This window comes from Schistocerca piceifrons, chromosome 5, assembly GCF_021461385.2.
Source record: "Schistocerca piceifrons isolate TAMUIC-IGC-003096 chromosome 5, iqSchPice1.1, whole genome shotgun sequence".
Taxonomy (NCBI): Eukaryota; Metazoa; Arthropoda; class Insecta; order Orthoptera; family Acrididae; genus Schistocerca; species Schistocerca piceifrons.
The window spans coordinates 353,279,906-353,294,826 of NC_060142.1; the positions used below are offsets into that span (position 1 = coordinate 353,279,906).

Here is a 14,921-nt window from a genome sequence, read left to right on the forward strand (position 1 = left end):
CCCCTTCCTCACTCCTCTCCTTTTTTTGCTCCCCGTTCCCCACTTCCAGGCCCATGACCTCCAGACACTGTGCCAGTTGGCAGTCTAGTTTCTAAGCTCCATCAGATAGTACTCTTCTCTCCCTTCACCTACACCCTGCTATCCCTTCCCCTTTCCCACCCTAACCAGAGTGCTGCTTCCACTCTATGTCACAGCTGCAGTTGCTGGAGACAGTGTTGTGTGTGTGTGTGTGTGTGTGTGTGTGTGTGTGTGTGTGTGTGTGTGTGTGTGTGTGAGGTGTGCTTGCTTGTGCAAATGAGTGTGTGTGTGTGTGTGTGTGTGTGTGTGTGTGTGTGTGCGCGCATTCCCTTTTTTGACAAAAGGCTTTGGCCGAAAGCTGATGCGTAAGTGTCTTTTCTGATTAAGTTGCTCCTGAAAATTTTTTCACAGGCAACTCTAGCTGATTAAGTAGATAGCAGGTGGAAAGTGTAACATGAGGCTGAAATGAAAATGAAAATATATGGGGAGAGATAAAGGTGGACTGGAAAGTAACTGGAGATCTGGTGTGAAAAAAGGCGAAAAGGTGTTGGTTACAGCTGGGCTATGTTGGACTTGGGTTGGGTTGGCTGATTAAGTAGATAGATGGATATAGTTGCAACAACTTAATGTTAGTGCACTCTTAGATACTGAGCTTACCAAATCAACAAAAATATTTGTTTACTGTTTATGTTCAATTTTCATTCTCTGACACATGAGCCAGGAAAGAGAATAAAAAGACTAGAAATACAAAACTCCTTTGTTTTTAATTTACACAATCTGTTCCATTTCCTCCATATAATTTCTTCTCAATGGAAATCTGGCGCTTCACACGTAAGTTTGTCTACCTATACTCTTACAGACAATTAAAAAAAATTGTAGTGATACTCAGTTTTCATCAGCAGCTTCCAAAGATTCTTCTGTATCAAATGTTATGCACATAATTTCTACAATGAAGCTCTAACTTATAAACCACAGACAAAAACAAATGTTAGTAAGAAACAATATTCCTTAAATTCTGAAGCATAAACTTGAATAGTTCCAAATCTTACCCTCGAGACCACACTTCACATTTCAAGCTATGACGTTTAAATATCCTCTGACACGCACGAACATTCCGTTGTATTGTCAGTGGAAATGTTTGGTTGTACTGAGGATTGTTTGTGTCTTTTACTACTGCAGTTTTATCCTTTTGTGGATATTCCTAATCAAAAGAGGACACCAAATTTAGTTCATTATAACACAACATCCACTCATCACAAATGTAACATTAATATTTAAACATTTATGATTTACACAACTTTTCACATAATATATATTATTGTATACAGTTTATAAGACTAGTACATAAATGTTGTAGAAAAGTAAACAGTAATGAAAACAGAGTTTCATTCCCACCAAGGAGGAGGTCTTAAATGGGACAGTAAATTTTAGACTGGGAATGGATAGAGAAAAACATACACTGTGTAATTTTCTAAGATACTGTTTCAACATTTGCCCTCACCAAATTTGGGCAACGATGAAAAATCTAAAGCTGGGTGCCCAGAGGCATACTTTAAACCCACTTCTGCTGTTTTCAGTATGTTGTCTCACTAAATATATGTGAAGCATTTAGTTTTGTAGAAATACTGGGTTTCCGACATAGACCAGTTCACCTCACATACTGGTTAATCATCCCGGTCGAATTTCCTGTGAAGTGGCAATGCTGTCTCAAAATGTTGGCTACACTGCATTTTATCGGAAAGTTGAGTGCAGCTGTTTGTCAGTTGTTGTGAGAGGCGTTTAATGTTGAGTTGTTACAGAAATGGGGTAGCACAATGAATTGATATTGTGGAGTGTTACATAACAACAGGCTCCATCAAGGAATGTAAAGAACTGTTTCAAGGCAAGTACCCTAGTAAGAAACTCCCCACAACCAGCACTATTCAAGATCTGTACAAGAAATGGAGGGCTGTAGGATCCATTTATAATGTACACAGGAATAGGTGACTGACAGAGAGAACCCCTGAAACTGAAGACGGAATTTGGAAAGGCATTACAAGAAGTCCTCGCAAGTCGGTAAGGAGATTATCACAGAAAGTTGGTGTATCTTGTCCATTATACAGTAAAGATATGAAATTAAAAGCCTATTGTGTGGGTGTGGTGCAAGAGTTAAAATTTTAGGATCAAGAAAAGAGAGTTAATTACTGTAAATGGCTGTTGACATCAATTGCTACCAGTTACTTGGACCCCTTGCCTTAATTCATGTTCAAATGAGGCCTGGTTTCATTTGTTAGGTTATATAAACTGAAAGAATTGCACATACTGGTTCCAACCCACATATTTGCCATGAAGAACCTCTTCACTCAGAGAAGATGTGTATTTTTGGCCCCATATTTTCAGTTACACACCTTAAACATTGCCAGATTTCTCGAGATCTTTGACTCTTTCTATGCACAATTAATAGATGCAGAAAAGCTGTTTGTAGTATTCCAACAAGATGGAATAACCGCTCACACATCCAACCAAAATATGGCCCACATCACCAACATTTTCCTTGAAGACATACTTTTCAACAGAGGTCTCATGCCCGAGAGGTCCATGGAATTGAAATTGTGAGATTTTTTATTTATGGAGCAATCTAGAAAGCAAATTGTTTGCTGAAAATACTCACACAATAGATGATCTTAAATGGAACATTACTAGGGAAATTAACAACCTCATGCCCGCAAAATTACAGTGTGTTGCTGGTAACATCGTCACATGAAATCAGCAATGCCTGGATGCCCATAGCCACAAGTTCCCGCATCTCATATAAACACAGGGTGTATATGACCCAGGACAACCGGGAGATCTGGGAAAAACCCGGGAATTTTTTCATCCGGGAAAAACCAGGGAAGTTTTTTAGAATTCCGGGAATTTTTTTAGAATTCCGGGAATTTTTCATTGTTTTAGTTTTCAGTTAAATTTTTGTAACTGACTGGTAAGAACCAGTACTCTAACAAAGAATATTACTGTACCTCGCTACTGCAGAATAGTACTGCAGCAATAAAACAAGAACAAGAGGAAAAAAAAAACTAAAATAAAACTTAAGTTGCAAAGTAAATGCACCATATACAACAACAAAACACAGTGCTCATACAAGCGTCTGCCAACAGCAAAATGTGTCAAAGGCTTTAGGAAGGCTATGCAATGCTTCATAACAACAAATTGCCTCCGATGAGCGAGACGTCACAACTGTTTACATTAGATTCGTTTGAGTGGTTGCGAGCGAGCTTACGCGCATGTGCAGTTTAGTCTCGTATGAGTAGTATCACAGTCTAACATAGACTGTGGTAGTACCTTCTCCCGCTTCTGGCTACAGAAGTGTGGCAGTTAGCTGTATATGCAAGTTGATTATTTGAATGAATCGTAAGTTGATTTTTGAATGCGTGCATAGAGTACGTGATGTCTCTGGCAGGGGAATACCTGTCTCATCTAGAAGTAAATTTACCTGCAGACAAAAGCGGATGGGTCTATACGAGCTGAGCAGAATAAAGCCGAACGAACGGGTGAATGCCAATTGCTGTTTATGTGGTTGACTGGGTTTGCAAATGATCAGCGTTGTTCTAATTACTAGCAAAATCCATAGGTTCAGACTACCAGAGTGGAAATAAACGACTAACAGGAATATGTATTGTCTTCTCCGTGTATCCAAGAGAATGAAATTTTGACAGAAATTTTTTGGCCAGACCACTACACTACTAAGGGCCAGTTATACAATCCCCGGCTAGCAGCCACTGAAGTTCTATTCTGGGAATAGCGTGGAAAACGCATTGTACTTACAGGTAATAACGCCTACCCGGAGAATAAATGCGGGATACTAAACCGGTGATTGTGGCAGGGTTAGTGAAGTTAACCAGAGAATAAGTTTTGACACTGGCAGGAATAGTTACAGAATTAGTTATGACAAGATTGATTGTTAGACAGAGGAAGGAGAAGAAACGGGGACTCTCACAAATTACGGAAGAATATGACAATTCGAAATTTATATAAAAATTTCGTACTACTTCTCTTCGATCTCATGCTTCAGAACCTAGAGAGTATGGATGAAACGTGAAACTATTTTCTAACATAAAACTTTTTGCTTTAGTAGGCTTAATAGGCATATGATATTGGTACTTCGTGAATTATCTAGCAGACAGTGACAAAATACACATAATCAGATCGGAAAACCCCACCAGTCTTGGGTACTATTTGTATTAACAGCTTTTCTAGTATTAGACAACAACATTTCATTTTTTCCATGTAGCAAAACGTTCACGAACTTTGATGAGGTAATAGATTCTTTCCCAGAAAGGAAAGTATGCCACATAAAGCTCTTGCCTTTACTCGTTTTATGTATCCTATATTTAATTTTATGTCACACAAAACAGCAAGTTATTAGATAATAGACAGTAAAAAGTGCAAATTTTCTGAAGAGTTCTTGTTTTCCCGATTACAAATAATCCCATTCACTATTAATTGCAAGATTTTTTTTAAAGAGGGGCAGGCTGTCAAACCGACCGACTGGGAGCAGGAGAGGCACCACAGGAGATTTTAATTTCCACTGGACTGAATATAGTTTGATGGCACCCATTACAATTACACGTTTGAATTCCACAGAGCGAAATACAGAGGCGTGCGATGGAAGAATGCTGTGTGAAGAGGCGTGGCACTGCACTTCGGCACACTTCGACCAAATAACGCGTCTTACGTTCCCTCGAACATGTATGTTTTATGTATCTGACTCTTCAGAAAGATGTGAGCTACAAAATGAAGATATTTTTGAAAAGTCCATTTTTTTAATTTTTTGCGTCCTACCTCAAACGCTCGAGAGAGGGGGAGTGCTACTATCTAATACTGCCATAGTTCAGAAATAACGTAGATCCAGAGCTGATGCACAGAGCAGTCTGAGTTGCAGTGGGGGAGGTGGTAGTCTCCACATGGCCCGTGTTTGCGTTAAGTGGTTTTGCTGTTTCCTCTTCGTTTGTTGCTCTCACATAAAATGAAAATAAAATGGATTTCTGTGGCCGGGAGCTATCAAGTGAATTAAAATACATTCACATAATTATTAAAGGGTCTCCTGCATCATCCCCTACGCTCCTCTGAGTATGGGACCTCATCATCATCAAAACATGTTACTAGTTACAGATTTTATTTTGTTTCCACCTTTCTGACAGTCAAGCGTTAATTGCCTTGCAGAACAATGAAGTTATTTTTTGTCGGTTTTTTAAAGAAATTTGACTTCTATTAATCTTTTCCGCTGAGGCAGTCAATTTATTTGAAACGAAGTGTTTAATTCCACACTATTGGCTAGTTTCAACTGTTCGCTGTATTTCAAGTTCACGTTTTCATCTTCTAGCATGTATGGCATTATGCCATAATAAAGAACCAAACATGAGATAATACAGTACTGGTACTCAAAGAAAATTTACATCTGAATCTGGACATACGAATGTGCACTTTAAGCCGAATTATGCATTTTAGTATGGTCCACAAAATTCCCATGCTCTTGGAGTATCCTATAATGTCTTGTTTCTTTTATGACATAATGTAAGATGTTTTAATGTTTTAGACATACGAACATACAGGCTTCCTACACCATTGTGACTGCGCAAGTGCGGCGACGCACTGGCACCGGCGGAAGCAAATCTATTTCTAACAGGTCGCGGGAAAATATTCCGAATGGTTGTTTGAAAAGCATTCCTTTCAAAGTAATTTTCCTTTTACGCAAGATGAATGCTGTGCACGAATGTCCAATGAATTACTTAAATCACAGAGCGTTTGACTCTCAATCAAAAATAAAATCTTTGAGGACGACCACTTCGAATATTTTCAAGCCCAGAAGATCAGACGTTTATGTCGTTAAAAATTTTACTAGCACATTTGTGTGATGTATCTTAAAGCATAACACGTGCAAAAAATATCATTATGTGTGAAAGCTTAGCTTCCCTTGCAGCTTATTAATCTTGCAGACCAATGTTATACATCTACATCTACATGGTTACTCTGCAATTCACATTTAAGTGCCAGGGAGAGGCAAGACTATGTACATTAAGTTAAACCATCACCTTTTCCTACTTGTGTGTTCGCACTACTTAACAGTGATGTTGCTATTGGCTGACTACATCACGTGTCCTATGCTCTGAATATCCTCAGTCATCGGCTGGCGAGATTGCTTGACGTGAGCTGCGACTAGCTTAAAAAAGTGCATCGAAATATGGATTTCGAATCTGAATTTATTCTTTCGTAATATGAAAATATGCAGTGTACATGTTGCTGCGCATCAGACAACTTTTCAAAACGTCTTTTTTCACTTGAGTTTTCCAAAGTGCAGGGAAATTCTACACCGGTATATAAAACCACAACCATTGAAAGAACTGGTAAGTTTTACAATTCCAAGGAAGAGTATAGTGTTACTTAACACAAAAAAGTGTATTTTCATCTGGGAAAAAGTGTTTTTAACCGGGAAATCCGGGAATTTTTTTCCTCGGCCACGTATACACCCTAAAACAGGTACCTACATCATTTTTTATGTTACTATTATCTATTCTTTTTTTAGTTAGTTCACTGTTACTTGAAACTCGGGCATGAGACATACCAGTTTTATGTGGGACATCCTGTAGTACCCATAATCATAGACAGTCAAAATTCTCCATACAGTAATAGTCTACTGATGCATGTCAAACTGGAACTATGATAATTAATTTAATGTCTTGATTTTCACATTACAGGTTCTAATCAGGGCTGTGTTTGAGATTCACAGAAATTGGTGAATTTGCAAACTGGACACAGAAGGAGAATAAACAGGACAATATAAAAAAAATGCCTGACAGCCTATGACTCAGTGTTAACACACATGCTGTGGCTAATACAAGAATCAATATGCAACACTGACCCATTGCGGTTAACATTTTAAGCAATTCTGCAATCCATGGGCTACTGTGGTTGAAGCTTATAAGCATGTGTGTCCACAGGTGTATAAATCAGTGTAGTTTTGCAGCTGTAAACCACATGTTTGTACAAGTATCAAGGCCTTAAGTTTTGTTTTCTTGAACTAATTGTCTGTAACATACATTGTTTGAAGTGGCAGATAATAAAAAGAGTGGGAAGACTGAAAAATTTACTGAATGTATTATACAAGAATATGAAGAAGATTTCTGAAATCTCAAAAATGCAGAAACTTGCCTCTGTGATGACTTTGTGGATGCTTAACTTCCAACTATGTTATGTGGCAGTGCAAAATTTGAAATTGCAGACAATGATGATGAAATTGATGATGATCAAGAGCCTACCTGGGCAGAAGTAAATAAACCAGGTGAGATTTGCCACAATGAACCACCTGACATGCAGTGTTATCTGAAACTTCCTGACAGATTAAAACTGTGTGCCGGACCGAGACTTGAACTTGGGACCTTTGCCTTTTGCAGGCAAGTGCTCTCTACCATCTGAGCTGTCGGTGGCATAGATCTCTAATCAAAACTTTAGTTTAGTTAAATACGATGGATGGCTGAATTAAGTGGCAGAAGGGAGTAGAGAAATATCTATATGGAGGACTTCCAGTCTAATTCCAATTTGGAGTTCTGTCTTAGCTCGAATATCAGTGGTTGGAGCTTCTGGGGAGGATAGGAATCTGGCAGTTGGGGTATTTGGGGAATTGGTAGACAGTGTGGCATAGCTGAGTAGAAGCTGCTGGTGCTGCAACTACAGGGTAAATCACAGGCTCTGCCAGAAGACTGCCTACTGGGCCCGTTGGGTCTATAGTTGAGTTGGTGTAAGAAGATCCCTGACTATGGCTGTGGATTGGGCACAGCAGTTTCACACGCCTACCTGAACCATTTACATAACACAATTTTGTAAATGTCTTTGTGGTAATGCCTCATTGTTGCCAAAGCTCTATGGGCAGCTATTCTTTCCACCTACAACCAACACAACAGTGCTGCCAGCTGGCATGGATCCTCTTACATCAACTTGACTGCAGCAGTCACAATGCTGTTTGTGACACTGAACCATACACAGTTGGTGCATCGAAGTTGAATCATGGTCAAGCTAGATCCCTATAGAGATCTGCACCTCCAAGAGGTATAACCAAGAAAATTAGTTCATTAGATTGTTTTCACACACTACTGAATTTGATCTGACAGATTTAGGGCAGGAATGTCAGTTTATTACCATAGAGTAGGCCCTGAAAGCTAGATTGTACAATTATTTCAATATGCTGGGTTCCTAGGAAAAGCTCCATATAGTGGTGGACTGTGGTGTGACAAAATCTCATGACTGGTGTTTTGGAGAAGGAAAAGCTAAGGCCTGGTCATAAGCCCAAGACGAGGACCTTCATGAAATGCCTCCTTGGAGTTGACATTCAGTGGGCCACAGACTGAAAGCTCTACCAAATGCCAAAGCACATAGTGAACTGGAGTAACGGTCAGCTCCATGAAGTCTAGGAGCCCCTTGTTACCTACAAGGAAATGGATGACACTGAGGATTGAGCCCTGGGGTACATAATTCAATCTGCAACTGTGGGGAGCTGAGGTGTGTTCAGATTCTAACCCTGAATGTTTCATGGGACAAGAAGCTGTAGATAAATGTGTCACTAATGGGCCACAAATCTTAAGATACAGAGTGTGGTAAGATATGATGGCATCAGGCAGTGTAATGCACTTTATACTGATAGGGGACCATCAAAAAGTTGGTATCTGAAGGCAATACAGTCCAGAATGACAGGAGAATCAGACAAAATCACTATGAACATTGAGGGGAATCATCCCACTGATGCACCAAGTTGAAGATATCTGTGATAAAGTCCGTATGGAAATTTTTCGATCTCCCCTTACACAACAAAGAAAACTGCTGTAAGATTGCATTTAGTAAAGACTAGTTGCATAGTCGTATCTAATTTGACCATATAGTCAATTGTGGACTGGCTCTTCTGGATACTGAACTCTTGTAGGTCAATAAATAGCCCTATGACTTGAGGGATAACACAACTGAGTGTGCATCATCCTATGAAGTAATTTACATAGCACACAAATAAGGTTGATTTGTTGGCAGCCTTCAATGGAAGCTGTGTTCTTTCCTGGCTTGAGAAACGGTGTAAGGTGTTCTTTCCCGGTCAGAGAAATTCGCTCTAAGCCAGACAAAATTTAACCTCTAGACACAATTTAATTTCTGGGAAGATGAATTTTATGATCATAATCTACATCTACATACACACTCAGCAAGTCACTCTACAATGCATGTTGTAGGGTACTTTGTACCACTACCATTTACTCCCTTTCCTGTTTCACTCGCCTCTGTATGAGCGCTAATTTCTCTTATTTTGTCTTTGTGATCCTTACACAAAACATATATTGGTGGCAGTAGAATCATTCTGCAGTCAGTCACAAAATCAGTTCCCTAAATTCTGTCAATAGTGTTCCACGAAGCAAAGTCATCTTCCCTCCAGTGATTCCCATTTAAGTTCATAAAGTATTCCCATAATACTTGCACGTCAACGAAACCCACCAGAAATAAACATAGCAATATGCTTCTGAATTGTCAACGTCTTCTTTTAACCCAACGTGGTGGGGGTCCCAAACACACAAGCAGTAACTAAGATTGGATCTTACAAGTGTTCTATAAGTAAGTTCCTTTATAGATGAGCTACCCTTTCCTAGAACTCTTAGAAGTTGACAATTCACCTTCTCTACAACAGACCTTACATATTTGTTCCATTTCATATCACTTTGTAAGGTTACACCTAGATAGTTAATTGACATGACTATTAAGCAGCACACTACTAATATTCATGCATTTTTCTTAATACTCATTGCACCAAATAGAAATTCTGCCTAAGTCATCTTGTATCATCCTACAGTGCTCAATGCTGTCAGTTTCCCATAAAATACAGCATCATCAGCAAACAGTCTGGGATTGTTGTTCACCCTACATCTCGTATCATTTATATATTCAGAGTCTCCAAGGAGGAATGGCCAATCTTCAGAGATCAGACAAGAATAATCATGAAGCACAAGTCTCTGGTAAATGTGGGCTCTAAAATGTATACCTATGAGGAGTTTTTCTATCTTCGCTACTGTGAAATATCTCTCTTCTAAGGAACAAGTGCTCATAGTTCTTAAGGTATGCATTTTACAGCTCATGATTACTGCACAGTTATTCTCATTTTGGTCAAGTGGTTCAAATGGCTCTGAGCACTATGGGACTTAACTTCTAAGGTCATCAGTCCCCTAGAACTTAGAACTACATAAACCTAACTAACCTAAGGACATCATACGCATCCATGCCCGAGGCAGGATTCGAACCTGCGACCGGAGCAGTCACGTGGTTCCAGACTGTAGCGCCTAGAACCGCTCGGTCACTCCAGTGCTGGCCATTTTGGTCAGTACTACCTTTTCCCAAAATATGAAAAGCAAAGAGCTTGCAGTAGAAGAGATTTGTTTCAGATTATTGAAGGCAACGATGTGATTGAAGCTCTATAGTTTGCATTTTAAAGGCCATGTTTACTAGACTATTTTGCTTTGAATTATCATTCCGGTCACACAGTGAAACTTCAATTCTGTATTCTCCAATTTCATGTTTCTTGCAATTCTACGCCATAAATTCATAGCACCTGTGAAAAAACCGTAAGATCAATACTAAAAATCCCCAATTTTACATTTCTTCCTGGAAGGTTTACCTTGATTCTATGTTCTTACTCAATGTCTCACTTGACTTCATCCCGTTTTTCTCTTATTCACAATTGATGCGACTGAACGAGTTAACAACTGGCACAAAACACAGACTGTTTGCCCTGCTGGTTGTGGGGGAGTTAAGGGAATATTTTAGGTCGCTGTAGACATGGGAGACGTGAGAGAGGAAATGCTGATGTAATCCAAGATCAGCACTGCCAACACAGCTTGCTATGTTCAGCTTCACCACCCAATTATGATATAACCACACTAGGTTGCAGCAACAATGGAAAAACAGGACAGTCAACATGAAGTGTTCTGCACCTACTGCACCTAGCCAATATGTGACAAAGGGGCCCAGCCACCACCTTTACTTCTGCCACTTATAACTCAGTCTCGTCTTTTAGCATATATTTCCTACATCTACATCTACATCTACCGTATTTACTCGAATCTAAGCCGCACTTTTTTTCCGGTTTTTGTAATCCAAAAAACCGCCTGCGGCTTAGAATCGAGTGCAACGCGGAAGTTCTGAAAAATGTTAGTAGGTGCAGCCACAACTAACTTCTGTCGTCGAATATATGTAGCGCTTCGCAGGCACAAAGATAAATACTGGCACCAAAACCTCTGTGTCAGTAAATAAATTTAAAAAAAGGCGGAAGACGAGCTTTTTTTCTCCGCGCTGAGTTTCGACCACTGCATTTTCATACATTATCCAACGAAGTAAATACAAATTCCGTATTGTTCATCTTCGAATGTAGCAGCATTTCAATGCACTACAAAAATCCGACTGGCAAGACTGTTTGGGATGTTTCCCAATATGGCCAACTCTGCGTTCTGAATTTTGCCTACCTGTGAGAAGAGATGGTTGCTAATAGGAACTTTTATGAATTGTGAATCACATGCAGTATTCTCTCCACCATAATAATAATAATAATAATAATAATACGAATATAAACATTTTTGCCATGTATTCTTTCGTGTTTGCTGCTATCTCATTTAAATCCCGGCTGCCTAATAAACTACGAAACTAGAGTGAGACAACAGCAAACGTGGAAGAATATACATATCATGTCATGTTTATATTCGTATTATTCTTATGCCGAATAGTGATACAGTCAGAAATGAAGCACGGCAATTGATTAGATTTCTAATCTAAGATGACTAATTTCTGTGCAGAATGTAATGTACTAAAGAGGCATCTGCAAAGATTTTCAAACGGAGAATAATTTTCGCTAAACTCTCTTTCAGAACATCTTCTATCATACGCAGTCTATTATTTGGTTCTTGTTGATCATTATCAAAGAAAGCAGTCTCTTGCCATTGTTTCGCTAATGAGACGATTCCTCCCTTTTTTTTTTTTTTTAAATTGTAAGCGGCGGTAGCGCGCACAAAAGCAAGCCATGCCGCGAGCGGTGACAGGTAGTAAACACTCATTATCAGAATGCAACAAACAATGCATGACACAGTACAGTAATGCATTTTCAGCTTTGAGTGACGTAAACACCTACAACAAAGAGAACGGCACTTATCAGATCAAAGAAAAATAAGCAATCAATTCAAACCAGACGAAGCACGTGAAAAAGGAAGGGTACCCGTATAAATACGGACGAAGCGCCTGACGCATAGCAACGGCTACCTGGTAAAGCTTAACTGCTAAGCTTACGACTCGAACCAAACTACTATAGCTGTATCGTCATTCATTCGACCTAAACTGTGTCTCATATTACAATGGACCAACTTTGTTTCGATTTAGAGGTGTGGCCTAAAACTTTTCTCTCCCCTTGAATTTTGAGTCTCAGATTTCAGGTGCGGCTTAGATTCGGGAAAATTTTTTTCCCTCGATTTCGAGTCTCATTTTTCAGGGGCGGCTTAGATTCGAGTGCGGCTTAAATTCGAGTAAATATGGTACACCTACATATATATGTTCCACTCACGGATTGCGCGAAGGAATAACGACGGTCTGAACGCCTCAGTACGAGCTCTTATTTCCCTTATCTTTGAAGGGTGATCGTTGCGTGATTTGAAAGTTGGTGGTAATAATATATGCTCTACATTCTCAGTGACCATCGGATTTTGGAATTTAATGAGCAGCCCCTTCTGTTTAGTGCACCGTCTATCTGCAAGAGTATCCCACTTAAAACTTTCTATGAGATTTGTAACGCTCTCACGATGGCTTAATGTACCAGTCATGAATCTTGCCGCTCTTCTTTGGACCTTCTCAATCTCTTGAATCAGACCCAACTGTTAAGGACCGAAGGATATGCTTGGTCAGAACCAAGGAAATGTCTGCCATTTCCGGCTAGTGAGCTCTTACTGCCTGGCAACTTGTTACATCACCCAGCAGCCAGTGCAACCACCACACCACACTAACTGCTGGATGTATGGGGAGGGGAGCTGCCCTTCAATGATGGGAGTGCAGGTAGGGGTGAAAGCATTTTGTGAAGTGCTGAAAATATAGTTTCCATGCAAGTCATCTGCTATGACAGAGAGGTCACAGAGAATTTTTTTTGTGATAGTACATTTTAAAGACTTTCATGTTCAAACCTGACATGATACAGCTGTAACAACTACATGCACTACTCGCATACAGGGGATAGGCAAAAAAATGGGTATAGTGGTAGTAATGGGATGGTTGTGTTTGACAGTCAACAACACGGGTAAGGAATGTGTCGTGCTAGACTGTGCGTGTTCAGTACGGACTAGGCATCAATGCAGTTGGTTACGAACAGTGCTCACTTCGTATTTGCATTCAGAGGCCAAGGTCGACGTGCAATGAAAGACCTAACAGAGTTCCAAAGAGGGCAGTTTGGGGGGGCCCGATTAGCTGGAGCATCAGTAACCAAGACAATGAACTTATTGAATGTTTCAAGAGCAACTGTTTCAACAGTCATGACAGCCTACACAAAACATGGAGAGACAACATCGTGTAAACATAATAGTGGCAGCAAATCAGAATTGTCCGCAGCTCGTGATCTAGTGGCTAGTGTTGCTGCCTCTCGACCACGGTGTACTGGGTTCAATTCCCGGGCGGGTTGGGGATCTTCTCTGCCCGGGGACTGGGTGTTTGTGTTGTCATCATCATCATCATCATCATCATCATCATCATCATCATCATCATTGATGACAGTGGCTAGATCGGGTTGTGTAAAAAAATTGGACTGTGTAAAACTCCGGACTTCGTACGGGCACTGATGAACGTGCAGTTGAGCGTCCCACAAACCAAATGACAACAACAAATCAGAACTAAATGACAGAGATTGTCATATGCTAACACGAATTGTGTCAAAACAACACAAAACTAAGGCGGCTGAAGTGACTGCAGAACTCAATAACCATCTTTGAGACCCAGTATTTATCGACACTGTCCACCGAGAACTCCATAAAATGAATATTCATGGACAAGCTGCCGCATCATGTTCGCGAAGTGGGGTCGAGGCAGTTTCAGATAAGTTTTTACTGTCTAACGATAATTTATGGATTTTTAGTTTTAGCTTGACGATGTCCACAACAGACAAATGATAGTTACTGCTATTCTGAAGAAGGTTGGGTTAAGGTTGGGTTATCCCAACTGAAACCTAGGTAAATTCTAGGTAAACGATGCAACCGAGGCTGTTGATTATTACAATTAATATTTGTACAGTTGCTGACAGGGCCACGAAATGTTGAAAATATTTAACATTTTAGGAGATGAGGTGCACCCCATGACTCAAACGCTGTTCCCCAACAATGATGCCATATTTCAGGACGATAAAGCACCCATTCACACAGCCAGGACAGTACAATCGTGGTGTTAGGAGCATGCAATTGAACTGCATCATCTTCCCTGACCAGCACAGTCCCTGGACTCGGATGTTGTTGAACCCTTGGGGGTGGTATTGGAGTGCAGACTACAGAGCAGATTTCTGCCTCCCTTGTCATTACAGGAGTTAGAAGAGGTTCTGATCAAAGATTGGCGTAACATTCCACTGGAGGCAATACAATCATTATAAGTCACTATTCCAAGAAGAATCACAGCTTTATTATGGGCAAATGGCCGTCCAACCTCTTATTAAAAATCATTCTGAAGCAAGTACAGGTGTTCGCATTATTTTGCCTATTCCCTTTATATACTCTGCACCACACACTGTAGAGTGTAACAATTGGCACCAGTGATAGAAGGCATGAAGCAAAGCTGTAGCTCCTGAGCATTCTTTTAAATTTATGTTTTACATTGTGTACAGAAATAGTGTACAGAAA

The 14,921-nt window shown here is 40.0% G+C and overlaps 1 protein-coding gene across 2 annotated transcripts in view; it reads right to left on the reverse strand.

Moving 5' to 3' along the window:
* LOC124798026 (coiled-coil and C2 domain-containing protein 1-like) overlaps positions 1–14,921 on the reverse strand; it is a 131,463-nt gene that overhangs the window by 18,820 nt on the left and 97,722 nt on the right. For both annotated transcript variants that reach the window (XM_047261236.1, XM_047261238.1), the window contains exon 14: positions 1,068–1,219. In XM_047261236.1, the coding sequence (XP_047117192.1) occupies positions 1,068–1,219 (152 nt within the window). The remainder of the gene's footprint in view (positions 1–1,067; positions 1,220–14,921) is intronic.